Genomic DNA, 14,838 nt, shown 5'->3' on the forward strand with positions numbered 1-14,838 from the left:
TAAAGTATCTATCTATCTACAGTATCTATCTATCCTCCCTGCCATTCTCCACTGTCGTACTATCTTATATAACTTGATGTACATGCAAACAAACTTAATATCCCATTCACTATACACAACACAAGAAGAACTGTAACCTCTTTTATTTTCATGGGTCTTTTATTTTGACAGTACCTTTCCCGGTCACGTGACTTTTATAAAATGGCCGCGCCACGGACCGGGCTGAGAGAGATTTAAATGACTCTTTAGTTTACGAGCTGTAGGCTGAAAGTGACCTCCTGAGGAAAAGAGACAGCATCCTCCGCACCTCCGGCGACATGAGCAAAGACGGCATAAACATGTGAGCTCCTCTTCTATTCGTCTTTCATTTGTTTCATTGGGAAGATTCAGTTAGCTTTTGTGATGCTAGCTGTCAAAGCGGTAATGTTATGAAACTTCCTCGTCTCACTCGTAAGGAAACTGACACACAGAGAAGCAGAACTGAGTCTCGTGTGTTCGTAATTGTTTCACACTTGGATATACTTGTTATAGTAACACCGTTGTCCCGTTATCCTTTTTTAAAACTCAAGTTATTTCGTATTTTCTTGCTCAAAGTGTGGTTACGCCATCCGTCATGGTGCGTTTGAGTACTGCCTGTTTTGTGGTAGTTTGCTGCCCTCATTGACTGAAGTTTGCAGCAGGTGCTATTTATTCATGCACTGTGTCTTTAATCATTGTCTTTGTTTATCTTCTAAATTTGACTTTTATTCTCTTCTTTTTGCAATTGCATTTTAATCATTTTAATATGTAATTTGAATGTCCTTTTCTGCTTTTTGGAAATCAATATTACATAATTTACTACAACACCAACATGAAGTTTATTTATTATATATATTAAGCAATGTTATCACTTAAGTATAACTTCATTGTCATAGAGCAGAGTACAGTACACGCCAATGAAAAGCAGTAAGCATCCAACCAGAAGTGCAAAAAAAATGAATGTATTTAAAAATGTAGTGTAAGTTGCTGGTTCAACCGTTTCTGTGCTGCAGGGAGGCGATAAAGGACAACAGGAGTATTATCACTCTATCAGTCAGCCCTTCAGTTGAAAGCCTCTTATGGAGAACAAGTGTGTTTCAGATAACTCAAGTTTGCAACCTTATCATAGCTCTGAACCGACATGCATTTATGGAGGGTGTCGCCAAAACTCAGACTCAGACTCCATCAGCTCCTTCACAGTTCTTTCCACACACTAGAGCATTGTTGATCAGTCTGGGATGATTTAAATTGTGCTTAATTCATTCAAATGTTGGTACCCATGTCCCTTTTCAGCCCCAAAGACTTCCCTCAGCTCCAGAATGACACATTCCTGCGAGCAGTGCGGGGAGAAAAAACAGAACATGTCCCCGTCTGGTGTATGAGACAGGCTGGACGGTATCTACCAGGTGCAGTCTGAGATCTGGGAGATTCAAGCACATGTTTGGTCTCTTTTGGTTTAAATGTGTTGTTGTTTCTATTCTGGTTTTCATTTATGTTTGTAATGCGCAGAGTTCCGTGAGTTCAGAGCAGGGAAGGACTTCTTTGAGACCTGTCAGTCACCAGAGTCCTGCTGTGAGCTCACACTGCAGGTAGGATCCTGACCTGAAGTCTGGGTTTGACTGTTTTTGCCAAATTCCTTTGCAGCTATTTCATTTTCTCATCCTCCACTTTCAGCCTCTAAGACGTTTCCCCTTCGATGCCGCCATCATCTTCTCTGACATCCTGGTTGTCCCACAGGTACGGCCCCTGTCCCCGTAAACACACATTTCTATGATCTCTCTGAACAACACTACAAGAACAGCCAGACGTAATGAATTCTATGGCAATGTGTAGATGAAGATGATCCAGAGATTGACCTCTGTAGTGTCTGTAATTGCTACTTACAGACACATTCATTTCTCCACTAATATAAAAATGTGGAGTTTTAGTGGGGCACTCCAGACTCCAGGTAATAATTGGTACTTTTATAAAACACCTTTTTAGAGCAAGGCCCAAATTTTCCTCTTTCCCAGAAAAGTGAAAGGTGTGAAAGTCTGTGTTTATCAAAGCACAGCAGATGAGCGTGTGGTGCATCTGCTGATCCAGCTCCAGAAATAAACCTGTCGACATCAGCTCACATATTTCTTCTTTTAATTTAAGAAACTTCAGCCATATCATCAAAACTGTTAGCAGCTTTTGCTCGCACCACTTAACAGGCAAGTTGATCAACAGGGCGAAGGAAAAAGTCAGTCTGCATGTGTTCTTCTTCACGTTTCTATCCGTCTCCCTCCATCCAGGCCATGGGCATGGAGGTCCAGATGGTGCCGGGTAAAGGTCCCACATTCCCCACGCCCCTGAAGGAGCCTGAGGACCTTCAGCGTCTGAGTGCCAAAGTGGATGTGAACAAGGAACTGGGTTACGTCTTCAAGGCCATAACGCTGACCCGACACAGGATAGAGGGCAAGGTGCCGCTCATCGGGTTCACTGGAGCTCCGGTGAGAGAAATCGGGCTTGAGGGGTTGATGAAAGTCTTCTTATTTCACAACAGCAGCAGCTTCAGTCCGTCTGTCACCCATCAAGCCTTCATATTCTTGTGTTTCTGTCCGCAGTGGACGCTGATGTCCTACATGATCGAAGGCGGCGGCTCCAGCACCCACTCTAAGGCAAAGCGTTGGCTTTATCGGCACCCTCAGTCCAGTCACATGCTGCTGAAGATGCTGACGGATGTGATTGTGGAGTATCTGCTGGCCCAGGTGGCAGCTGGAGCTCAGGTCAGCACTCACATTACTCTCACTGCGCTCATCGCTCATCAGTGTGCAGGTTATTCTCCCCATCACAAGGCTCCAGGCTGCTTTCATTCAAGGAGAAACAACACTGTACATGCAACAAAGACAGATCCTTTCCCAACCATCAGCGATCTTTGTCTGCCTAACATTCCTGTGTCTGCCGTGTCTTCAGGCTCTCCAGGTGTTTGAGTCCCACGCCGGCATTCTGGGGCCGGTGGAGTTTAAAGACTTCTCTCTGCCGTACCTCCGTGACATCGCACGGCGCGTCAAAGAGAGACTGAAGGAAGGAGGACAGGACGTTCCCATGGTGAGAGAGGCCACAAAGTCATACTTTTTGTATATTTTGTAACACTTTGTAACACCCTTATGATTGAACCGTTGCTAGATTCCTTCTTTCACAGGGATTCAGTTTAGATAAATGACCAGTAGATGGCAGTATTTTACCAAAGATGGTGTGTGTGTGTGTGTGTGTGTGTGTGTGTGTGTGTGTGTGTGTGTGTGTGTGTGTGTGTGTGTGTGTGTGTGTGTGTGTGTGTGTGTGTGTGTGTGTGTGTGTGTGTGTGTGTGTGTGTGTGTGTGTGTGTGTGTGTGTGTGTGTGTGTGTGTGTGTGTGTGTGTGTGTGTGTGTGTGTGTGTGTGTGTGTGTGTGTGTGTGTGCGTGTGCGCTCCAGATCGTGTTTGCAAAGGATGCTCACTACGCTCTAGAAGATTTGTCTCAGTCTCATTATGAGGTGGTCGGACTGGACTGGACCGTGGACCCACGATCAGCACGGTAATACACACACTCACACACACTTTGGATGTGCATTGTTGTTTTCCAAAACAGTCAATGTAAATCATGTAGATGAACAAGTGTAGAAACGTGGTCTTACACCAACCTGCAGCTCTGTTGATACAGATCCAGCAGAATACACTCCAGTAATGATTCACTTACACTGTTCCATTAACTGAGGAGCAGGTTAACCTGTACTCACCTTTCCATCACGTGTGTGTGTGTGTGTGTGTGTGTGTGTGTGTGTGTGTGTTTTCAGTGAACGCACAGGGGGCAAGGTTAGCCTACAGGGAAACATGGACCCTTGTGCGCTCTACGCTCCAAAGGTAACAGCATTTATCTTTTTTCCTGTCAGCAGGGATTCTGCAGCTTGTGTGTCAGCTCACTTGTCCAGCGTTCGGCTCCTGCTGCTGCTGTATTCCTTTTATTCCATTTATGTTTTTGCTCGATACATTGGATTGCTGTAACTATCTGAGAACTCGGGGAAATCTATTTTATTCTAACTGAAGTGGGAGAGTGTGTGACGCTTCACCCACCACCACATAGACTTAGATACAGTACACATGAAGGAAAACAAAAAGGAGACAGGAAATAACAACGATCAAACCCCACTGCAGAACCCAGACACCCCAACATTCACACACCCTATCTTGGCTGGATGGGAGTGAAGAGTATAATTACACATGACAGCAAATCACAGCATTCAACAAACCAGCTTGTAGTCCGGCGAGGGTGTATTATATGGGATGCTGACTGCCAGAATGAGCTTTGGGAGATGGGGCTTCAGGGGTTAATTGTGTTCTCTCTCTCTCTCCATCTTGTTCTTCCTCCTTCAGGAGCATATATCCGACATCGTGAAGAAGATGCTAGAAGGTTTCGGCACAAGAAACTACATAGCAAACCTGGGCCACGGCCTGTACCCCGACATGGACCCCGAGAATGTGGGCGCATTTGTGGAAGCTGTGCACACTCACTCTCGACAGATGAACATCCAAATATAAGGAGGAAGCTGAATCCCTGTGGATATACACACACACGCACACACTTAAGACAATTAAGCCAAAACACAATGACATTATGATGACATGCATATCATGGAGTATGATTTACTCAATTTACACCCTTTTCATTAACTTTAACAGCTGAAGTTAGATTCCTGGATGTTTACTGGATCCCAGTACATTTCTACCATAAAGAGCTTCACCAGTTAGCGGCTGCAGAATCATGAAAAACACAAAAACATTGATCAAATTAATGAGTGACACAGAAACCATCAAAATCCAGGGCAGGATTTCATTACAATGATGTTGGTTTTGTAAAACAAGATTGAATTTAATCTGTAATATGTTGATCTCTCCAGGATTGTATAATGGATTAGGGTTGCAAGCAGATGATGTTGTTACCGCTGCAAACATAAACACATTTCAACATTGATGGGATGTATTTGTCTTATTTTTGGACACTCGGAGTAAAGGGTTTTGTCTTGAGAATAAAAAACTATTCCTTTAAAGGGGCATGTGGGGATTCAGTGTCTTGGTCAGCACCAGACTCTATAGGAGGAGCCCAGAATCAAACCAGGAAGCTTCCGAAGTTAGTTTTCCGGCTGGGGTCAGGACACTTCCTGTGTGGAGTTTGCATCTTCTCCCTGGGTTTGCTTGTGACAGACAACACAATGACAAATAAAGCCATCTTCCCTCATTATTCTGCCGATAGTATATTTTTGTAAGTAAATTTTGTAATTACAATAACAGTCTAAAGGTATGAAGCTGCTGTATTCAATCTGTCCGCAGTTCTCTCTGTGGGGGCAGATTGTTTTTGTTGAGTAATTCCTTCGTGAAATGAACAGAAATGGAAAATATGAGCTGAATCCATATTGCTCACACATCATTTGTATTAAAATGAAATCAGGGGCGTTTTACTGTAATCTTAACAGATGAGCTTAATGGAAGGAAGTGGATGGGAAAAATCTGTTGATCCTAAATCCTGTTTTCCCTCTGTGAGCTCATCAGCCAATCCCAGTAAATCAAGTTGTTGTTGTTTTGGTTGAAATGTCCACAAAAAAGACAACAGCAACAGAAAACTATTTTTCTAAGATAAGAATGATACAGATATGATATTTTTGCCAAACAATGTAAGGTTACAATGCTGAGGTTTAAAAGAATTCTTTAAAGATTTTGTGCGTAGTGAAACTAGTAAATACAATAAAAACTCAATTAAACAAGATTGGAGCTATCACTTTAACTAACCTCAAACCTGTTAGGATGGTAAGGGCCTGAACATGCTTGTACACATTAGTGTGTTATCCTGTAAAAGTAACAGGGGAAAAGCCCATATCTTGATAAAATTAAGAGCTAGAGCTCTAGAATTTCAAACACAGCATCTATATGGCACTGGGAGTCATTGGTGTAAGTTTGAGAAGAAGAGAAATGCCTCATACCTGCTCGGTCCTCTTTGAGAACCCTAGCCCTGGTCTGGCTCTCTTGTAAGTCATCTTTTGTGCAGCTGTCTTTTATGCAATAAACTCATTGTTCTTTGTTGTTGTCTTCCAGGATGAGCCTGGAGGAGTTCAGCATGCCACTGCCAGGGCCACACCTCCATTCTACCAAATTGTTTATTTTTGTGAAAAGCCTATATCTTGGTCAATGAAGGAGCTAGAGCTAAAGAATTTCAAACAGCATCTATATGGCACTGTTAGTTTGGGGCGTATTAAATTCTTGGTCCAAAACCCTAACCCAAATGGACAGTGTAACCATGGACCAAAATGTTCATCCCTCATTCACTCATTGTATCTTTGTCTGTGTCTCAAAGGCAATGGGAGGCTTGGACCTGGACATGTTGGCATGTATGATACATGGACGATGACTTCCAGCTGCGCAGCCTGACACCGGAGGAGCCCATGTTAACTGAGTCGATGCTCAGCCTGCTCACTGCTGGACCAAACTGGACACTACAGTTTCTGCCCAACGTTCGCGGTCCCTCTTTAAGGCCCCGCCCCTTATTTATGTATCTGTATGAGTCTGACCTTAGTTTGGCTGCCGCTTGTGCACTTCATGTGATATCTGTTATCTACCTTTGTTGAACACACTTATTGTAAGTCGCTTTGGATAAAAGCGTCTGCTTAATGACCGTAATGTAATGTAATCTGCAGCATTCCACCGTACAACCGCCACAGCAGTGTCTTGGGTTTTGGTGCAAAGGATTCCTTTTTCCAGCAGGTCACCACTGAGTCTGGGGCTGCTGACAGCAATGTATGTAAGCTAAAGTCCTACAATTTATATTTTCTTAAAAACAGAACTTATTACCAGCAATTGATATCAAGCCTTTCATTTTATTTTCCTCGTACTTGTATGTTGTAGTACTTGTTCTAAACAAATGTGTTTACTCCACAATTATAAAGTTATTGTTTAAACCTTGAGTGGTCTGAATGTTCTCTCAATTTAACAGTCTGAGGTAATTACATTGAATTGTGTAACAGTCCAGCACAGTCCAGTACATGCCTGTACGATGACTTCCAGCTGCGCAGCCTGACACCGGAGGAGCCATGTCGTGTGGATCACTCACATCTTTTTAAATCTCTCCTGCTCACAGCTCCTATCCCAGCTCGCCATTCAGCGGACAAAGCAGTCGCGCAGCATCACCGGCCAGGCGCCGCCTGAGTCGATGCTCCCGATCCAGCCGCAATCATTCCTGTCATTTGTCAACAAACTGTAATTAGATCTCCTGCGGCAGATCTAATTTATGTCGCTAAGTCACTGTTACTGTGTTGCAGGGTCTCGCAGTTCAACAAAGAAGCGTCACTCAGAACCTTGGCAGCTCAGAACCTACAGCGCACAAGAAAACTGTCTGAAATTCTTGGACAGGTGAGCCAGACATTGTTCACACATCAGGCTTTACATCTACACATACAGGGTTTGAGCCTCTGTGTTTGATGTTTTCCCCAGGGAGCATTGCTCAACGACCAACAAGAAGAAGATTTTGAAGTAACCCGTCGTCCTGAGAACGCTTTACATGTTTCAGCAAAGCTCTGAAGAGTCACAGTGATGATCGGTGTGTTCTTCTCTGTCAGATTCGTCTGCTGGGCAGCACGTCAGAGAGCAGCCGCACCTCACCCGCGACGGTCAACCATCACTAAACTAAGTAAGTAATTTGTGTCTAAGTTTGGGTGTGTTATTAACATTTAGATGTAGGTGTTTATAGTAATATTGTTGTTAATGTTAGGAAAGCTATTGGCACCATAGGAAAGAATGTGTGTGCTATGGAATTACCTCCTTGCCTGCACGTTGTCAACACAGCACAGGATGCCCATCCCCTTTGCGACAGGGACATTTTTTTGTTTAAATTGAATTAAATTAAATTAATTAAAAAAAAAAAAAAAAAAAAAAAAAAAAAAATGACGTCACTTCCGGACCTGCGCAGAAAAATTCGATCGGGGTCTGCGCAGGTCCGGAAGTGACGTCATTCCCGGAACTGACGTCACTTCCGGACCTGCGCAGACCCCGATCGAATTTTTCTGCGCAAGTCCGGAAGTGACGTAATTTCCGGGAATGACGTCATTTCCGGACCTGCGCAGACCCCGATCGGATTTTTCTGCGCAGGTCCGGAAGTGACGTCAGTTCCGGGAATGACGTCATTTCCGGACCTGCGCAGACCCCGATCGGATTTTTCTGCGCAGGTCCGGAAGTGGCGTCAGTTCCGGGAATGACGTCATTTCCGGACATGCGCAGACCCCGATCGGATTTTTCTGCGCAGGTCCGGAAGTGACGTAATTTCCGGGAATGACGTCATTTCCGGACATGCGCAGACCCCGATCGGATTTTTCTGCGCAGGTCCGGAAGTGACGTAATTTCCGGGAATGACGTCATTTCCGGACCTGCGCAGACCCCGATCGGATTTTTCTGCGCAGGTCCGGAAGTGACGTAATTTCAGGGAATGACGTCATTTCCGGACCTGCGCAGAACCCGATCGGATTTTTCTGCGCAGGTCCGGAAGTGACGTCATTCCCTGAAATTACGTCATTTCCGGACCTGCGCAGACCCCGATCGGATTTTTCTGCGCAGGTCCGGAAGTGACGTAATTTCAGGGAATGACGTCATTTCCGGACCTGCGCAGACCCCGATCGGATTTTTCTGCGCAGGTCCGGAAGTGACGTCAGTTCCGGGAATGACGTCATTTCCGGACCTGCGCAGACCCCGATCGGATTTTTCTGCGCAGGTCCGGAAGTGACGTCAGTTCCGGGAATGACGTCATTTCCGGACCTGCGCAGACCCCGATCGGATTTTTCTGCGCATGTCCGGAAATGACGTCATTTCCGGACCTGCGCAGACCCCGGTTGCATTTCTCTGCGCAGGTCCGGAAGTGACGTCATTTTTTTTTTTTTTTTTTATTAATTTAATTTAATTCAATTTTTTCTCCCCTGTAGCGAAGGGGATGAGCAATCTGTGTTGTGTTGACAATTGTCCGTGTGCAGGCAAGGAGGTCATTCATAGCACACACATTCTTTCTCATGGTGCCAATAGCTTTCCTAACATTAACAACAACATTACTACAAATAACTACATCTATATGTTAATAACACACCCAAACTTAGACACAAATTACTTACTCAGTTTAGTGATGGTTGACCGTCGCGGGTAAGGTGCGGCAAGGTGAAGAGGGAGCTGCTCTCTGACGTGCTGCCCAGCAGACGAATCTGAAAGAGAGGAAAACACCGATCATCACTGTGACTCTTCAGAGCTTTGCTGAAACATGTAAAGCGTTGTCAGGACGATGGGTTACTTCAAAATCTTCTTCTGCTCTTGTTGGTCGTTGAGCAATGCTCCCTGGGGAAAACATCAAACACAGAGGCTCAAACCCTGCAACCCTGATGTGTGAACAATGTCTGGCTCACCTGTCCAAGAATTTCAGACAGTTTCATTTTGCGCTGTAGGTTCTGAGCTGCCAAGGCTCTGAGTGACGCTTCTTTGTTTAACTGCGAGACCCTGCAACACAGCAACAGTGACTTAGCGACATAAATAAGATCTGCCGCAGGAAATGCACTACAGTTTGTTGACAAATGACAGCAATGATTGTGGCTGGATCGGGAGCATCGACTCAGGCGGCGCCTGGCCGGTGATGCTGCGCTACTGCTTTGTCCGCTGAATGGCGAGCTGGGATAGGAGCTGTGAGCAGGAGAGTACTGGACTGTTACACAATTCAATGTATTCAATGTATTTACCTCAGACTGTTAAATGGAGAGAACATTCAGACCACTCAAGGTTTAAACAATAACTTTATTATTGTGGAGTAAACACATTTGTTTAGAACAAGTACTGCAACATACAAGTACGAGGAAAATACAACAAAAGGCTTGATATAAATTGCTGGTAATAGTTTTCCTTTTAAGAAAATAGAAATTGTGAGACTTCAGCTTACATACATTGCTGTCAGCAGCCCCAGACTCAGTGGTGACCTGCTGGAAAAAGGAATCCTTTGCACCAAAACCCAAGACACTGCTGTGGCGTTTGTACGGTGGAATGCTGCAGATATCACATGAAGTGCACAAGCGGCAGCCAAACTAAGGTCAGACTCATACAGATACATAAATAAAGGGCGGGGCCTTAGAGAGGGACTGAGAACGTTAGGCAGAAACTGTAGTGTCCAGTCTGGTCCAGCAGTGAGCAGGCTGAGCATCGACTCAGTTAAACATGGGCTCCTCCGGCGTCCGGGAACATCGGGTCTCTCGGCTTTAGCTCGGCAACAATGCTGGAGTGAAATGACAGACAAAGCTGATGGTGAGATATTGTGCAGCTTAGCCACCAGACGTCATGACTTCTAAGCATTTACCTCTGTGTTAGCGTCAGCATCATCACACCGATGTACCGCCGCTTAGTCCCTGGGCCACCAAACCACCAACCCTGGAAAATGTGAAGGAAACAGACAGATGTCAGCTAAATGATCTGGCTTTATGCTAAAGCAGAGAATTTCAAGCTCAACATGCCACAGGAAATGAAATAAATAATGAAAAAAGTTATTTAAATGTAATTTAATCTAATAAAATAAATTTAACTTAACACAAGTTAATACACTAAATTTAATTAAATAAAAAACAAAAAACATTACAACACATTTAATTACAGTTATAAATACATAAATAAAAAAATAAAAAAAAAACCATAACATTTTCTCCTTCGGATTCAGACCCAAAACACACATCGTATTTACAGGCACACACTACTAGACCGTCATGGAGCAGATATGTTTATGTTGTAGTGCAGGGCATGGGCTCAATGGTATTATACTGACCACCATTAACTGAGCAACTCACAAATGCTACTGAAGAACCGGTTCCCATCAGGGCTGCGTTCTCTATCCTCTGCTCTTCTCCTTATACACCAACGCCTGCAGTCATCTGTAGGTCCAGCTCCTGAAGTTCGCGGAAGACACCACCCCTCATTGGACTCATCTCTAATCGGGACCAGTCCGCCTACAGGCGGGAGATTGACCGTCTGGTGAGTTGAGGCAGGCAGAACAATCTGGAGATTAATGCTCTGAACACAAAGAAGATGGTTGTGGATTTCTGACTCAACGCAGCCCCGCCCGCTATCATTCTGTGTGTCTCCCAGCTGGCACCATGGAGTCCTTTCGTTTCCTGGGACCTATCATCTCCCAGGACCTCCAGTGGGAGCTCAACATCAGCTCCCTCACCAAAAAAGCCCAGCAGAGGATGTTCTTCCTGCGGCAGCTGAAGAAGTTCAACCTGACAAAAAGACAATGATGGTGCACTTCTACTCTTCCATCATTGAGTCCATCCTCACCTCCTCCATCACAATCTGGTTCACACACAAGTAAAATATGAATGAACTATGTACAGTAACACACTTACAGTAATGTATTAAAGAGGCATGTACTGGACTGTTACACAATTCAATGTATTTACCTCAGACTGATAACTGTTAAATGGAGAGAACATTCAGACCACTCAAGGTTTAAACAATAACTTTATAATTGTGGAGTAAACACATTTGTTTAAAACAAGTACTACAACATACAAGTACGAGGAAAATAAAACAGTTCAAATCCCATTACAACTACTTATAAAAAGGTCAGACTCATACAGATACACAAATAAGGGGCAGGGCCTTAGAAAGGGACTGAGAACGTTGGGGAGAAACTGTAGTGTCCAGTCTGGTCCAGCAGTGAGCAGGTTGAGCATCGACTCAGTTAACATGGTCCAGAGCAGCAGCAGCGCCTCTCCCAGCAGGAGGTACTGCCGGCCCTGCAGGGGGGCGAGGGTGAGGTGCAGCAAGGTGAAGAGGGAGCTGCTCTCTGACGTGCTGCCCAGCAGACGACTCGCCCAATCTGAAAGAGATGAAAACACAGATCATCACTGTGATTCTTCAGAGCTTTGCTGAAACATGTAAAGCGTTGTCAGGACGATGGGCTATTTCACCTGTGGGCAGTGGCTGATGAGACCTTCAACATCTTCTTCTCTCTTGTTGGTCGTTGAGCAATGCTCCCTGGGGAAAACATCAAACACAGAGGCTCAAACCCTGCATGTGTAGATGTAAAGCCTGATGTGTGAACAATGTCTGGCTGTTGATGACTCACCTGTCCAAGAATTTCAGACTTTCAGAATTTCAGACAGTTTTCTTGTGCGCTGTAGGTTCTGAGCTGCCAAGGTCCTGAGTGACGCTTCTTTGTTTAACTGTGAGACCCTGCAACACAGTAACAGTGACTTAGCAACATGAATTAGATCTGACGCAGGAAATGCAGTAAAGTTTGTTGACACCTACTTTACCTCTTTGCAATCATTGCGGCTGGATCGAGAGCATCCATCGACTCGGGCGGCGCCTGGCCGGTGATGCTGCGCGACTGCTTTGTCCACTGAATGACGAGCTGGGATAGGAGCTGTGAGCAGGAGAGATTTAAAAAGATGTGACTGATCCAGCTTCTCAAGTTTGAAATCTGAGTCCATGGGAAACAGAGGTATATTTCACTGTCGTCCTAAAGAAGGGGTGCACACGTTAACAAATCTGTAAACATGCTAACCTGTTGGCTGGAGAGCCCATCATGACCCTGTGGATCAGGATGCTGTGAGCCACGTCCGGGAACATCGGGTCTCTCGGCTTTAGCTCGGCAACAATGCTGGAGTGAAATGACAGACAAAGCTGATGGTGAGATATTGTGCAGCTTAGCCACCAGACATCATGACTTCTAAGCATGTACCTCTGTGTCAGCATCATCACACCGATGTACCGCCACTTAGTCCCTGGGTCACCGAACCACCAACCCTGGAAAATGTGAAGAAAACAGACAGATGTCAGCCAAATGATCTGGCTTTATGCTAAAACAGAGAATTTCAAGCTCAACATGAAATAAATGTAATGAAAACAAAGTAATTTAAATGTAATTTAATCTAATAAAAGAAATGTAACTTAACACAAGTTAATACAATACAATAAAAAATACAATACATACATTTAAATAAATGTAATTAAAGTTATAAATATATTAATAAAACAAAATAAAACAATGAAATATAATGTTCTCGTTTGGATTTCGACCCAAAACACACACCGTATTTACAGGCACACACATGACCGTCATGGAGCAGATATATTTATGTTGTAGAGCAGGGGTATTCAACTTAAATTTAAAGAGCGCCAGTAGAGAACATTTCCGGGAGCAAAGTTCTGGAAGATCATAATGTCTAACTATGTAGTGTAATATTTAAGTAGCCTCGTTGTATCAACAACTGCATGTAATCGATACCGTCAAATCAAATGAATTTCGTACGATTCAAAAACGTTTTGACAATATTCATTGTCACGTAAACATAGAACATATACTGTATGTACCAAGTTAAAGTAGCTGCATTTCAAAATATAATGTAAAATTCTGCATGTTCAAATAAAATGCTCAACTTATATAAAATAAAGGTAGAAAAAGCTTGAATCTCCCATTTTCTGTTTCACATCTTGACTCAACTGATTTCACAGATAATAAATCTCAACACAAAACGAGGAAAGCATAATTACCAGCAGCTCTGGGGGAACACCGAGTGGATTCCGGTGGACATATTGGGCTTTAAGACCACTTCTACGATCTAACTTCAGATTTGAGCGGCTATGTTTCTTCAAAACCCTAATGTTTTGTCTCATAATGCAGTTTCACATTGGCACTTTTAATACGGAACACCGATTCTTAACATCTCCCATTCTCCGCCTCACTCGTATTTTTCAACTTTCTCCGGTTTATCTTAGTTTTTACACACGTCAGCAAAATGTTCCGACTTTATGCTAAAGCAGAGAATTACAACAAGCTCAAGCACAACAACATTTTCACTTACCTGCGTCGCTCTTTCTTTTTCCGCTTCCGTCTTCAACTTGCCTCTGACTCAGCAGTCACCTGCCTGTTGGAGAGTCACAAGTTTTACCGCCAAAAGGCACAAACCTGATTGGCTTAGTATCACGTGGGCTGTCTTAACTCGCATGCCATTGGTCTCTGAGTTTTTCCTCGCTAAACAATTGCCGTAGACGTCACCTGTCTGCGTGGAGCGTCACAATTTTTCCCGCCAAAAGGCACAAACCTGATTGGCTTGAGTAGTATCACGTGGGATGGTTTAACTCGCATGCAATTGGTCTCTGAGTTTTTCCTCGCTAAACCATTACCGTGGACGTCACCTGTCTGCGTGGAGCGTCACAATTTTTCCCGCTAAAAGGCATAAACCTGATTGGCTTGAGTAGTATCACGTGGGATGGCTTAACTCGCATGCAATTGGACTCTGCGTTTTACCTCGCCAAGCCATTACCGTAAAGACTGTAAATGCGGCGCCGGTCATAATAGAAGAGCCCCGTCTTTTACGATAGCCTTACCAAACAGGCCTCAACTTTGTTGTTTCTGTCACTTTTTTTTGTCAAACTCTGCTAATTTAATGTACTATAATAATAATAATAATACTTTATTTTATTTCGTGTGTTTTAATTAAAATTTTTGCACAGTTGTTGCTCTTATATGTTGATTGCACCAACAACCAGAACAAATTCCTTGTAAGTGAAAACTTACTTGGCAATAAAGCTTTTGATTCTGATTCTGAGAAGAGATAAAGCTCTCTTGTTGTCTCTCTTGCTTTTTTCTTGACTTCACACTTTTGAATTCATGTTAAAAATGAATGCAAGGTTACTTTCATTGCTCTCTGTCCTTTCTGATGCATTAACACACACACACACACACACACACACACACACACACCCACCCACCCACACACACCAGCTATTGTTGTCACTGCTGACTGTTAAGACAGAA

The 14,838-nt window shown here is 43.9% G+C and overlaps 1 protein-coding gene and 2 long non-coding RNA genes across 3 annotated transcripts; 1 reads left to right on the forward strand and 2 right to left on the reverse strand.

Moving 5' to 3' along the window:
- The first annotated feature begins 175 nt into the window (after window positions 1-175).
- Window positions 176-4,989, forward strand: urod (uroporphyrinogen decarboxylase). The gene is made up of 10 exons (XM_076162255.1): window positions 176-340; window positions 1,312-1,424; window positions 1,528-1,607; window positions 1,693-1,755; window positions 2,295-2,492; window positions 2,607-2,768; window positions 2,956-3,090; window positions 3,455-3,555; window positions 3,815-3,881; window positions 4,392-4,989. The coding sequence occupies exons 1-10, from the start codon at window positions 318-320 to the stop codon at window positions 4,554-4,556; spliced, it is 1,107 nt and encodes a 368-aa protein (XP_076018370.1). The 5' UTR covers window positions 176-317; the 3' UTR covers window positions 4,557-4,989.
- Window positions 4,990-10,241: 5,252 nt separating this feature from the next.
- Window positions 10,242-10,952, reverse strand: LOC143010189 (uncharacterized). The gene is made up of 3 exons (XR_012964769.1): window positions 10,859-10,952; window positions 10,378-10,448; window positions 10,242-10,296 (listed from the first exon to the last, which is right to left on the reverse strand). It is a non-coding gene; the product is annotated as an uncharacterized LOC143010189 (long non-coding RNA).
- Window positions 10,953-11,404: 452 nt separating this feature from the next.
- LOC143010143 (uncharacterized) lies at window positions 11,405-13,921 on the reverse strand. The gene is made up of 7 exons (XR_012964765.1): window positions 13,883-13,921; window positions 12,760-12,824; window positions 12,583-12,678; window positions 12,332-12,441; window positions 12,142-12,248; window positions 11,984-12,050; window positions 11,405-11,892 (listed from the first exon to the last, which is right to left on the reverse strand). It is a non-coding gene; the product is annotated as an uncharacterized LOC143010143 (long non-coding RNA).
- Window positions 13,922-14,838: the final 917 nt, after the last annotated feature.

The sequence above is a fragment of the Genypterus blacodes genome, unplaced genomic scaffold, assembly GCF_046128005.1.
Source record: "Genypterus blacodes isolate CSIRO-AG114 ecotype Tasmania unplaced genomic scaffold, CSIRO-AGI_Gbla_v1 ptg000120l_1, whole genome shotgun sequence".
Classification (NCBI taxonomy): domain Eukaryota; kingdom Metazoa; phylum Chordata; class Actinopteri; order Ophidiiformes; family Ophidiidae; genus Genypterus; species Genypterus blacodes.

Excerpts from the sequence above, each read along its gene's own strand:
- urod (XM_076162255.1), top strand. The coding sequence starts at position 318 with ATGAGCAAAGACGGCATAAACAT. Across the intron at positions 341-1,311 it reads AGCAAAGACGGCATAAACAT|CCCCAAAGACTTCCCTCAGC; the intron begins GTGAGCTCCTCT and ends GTCCCTTTTCAG. Across the intron at positions 1,608-1,692 it reads GCTGTGAGCTCACACTGCAG|CCTCTAAGACGTTTCCCCTT; the intron begins GTAGGATCCTGA and ends CTCCACTTTCAG.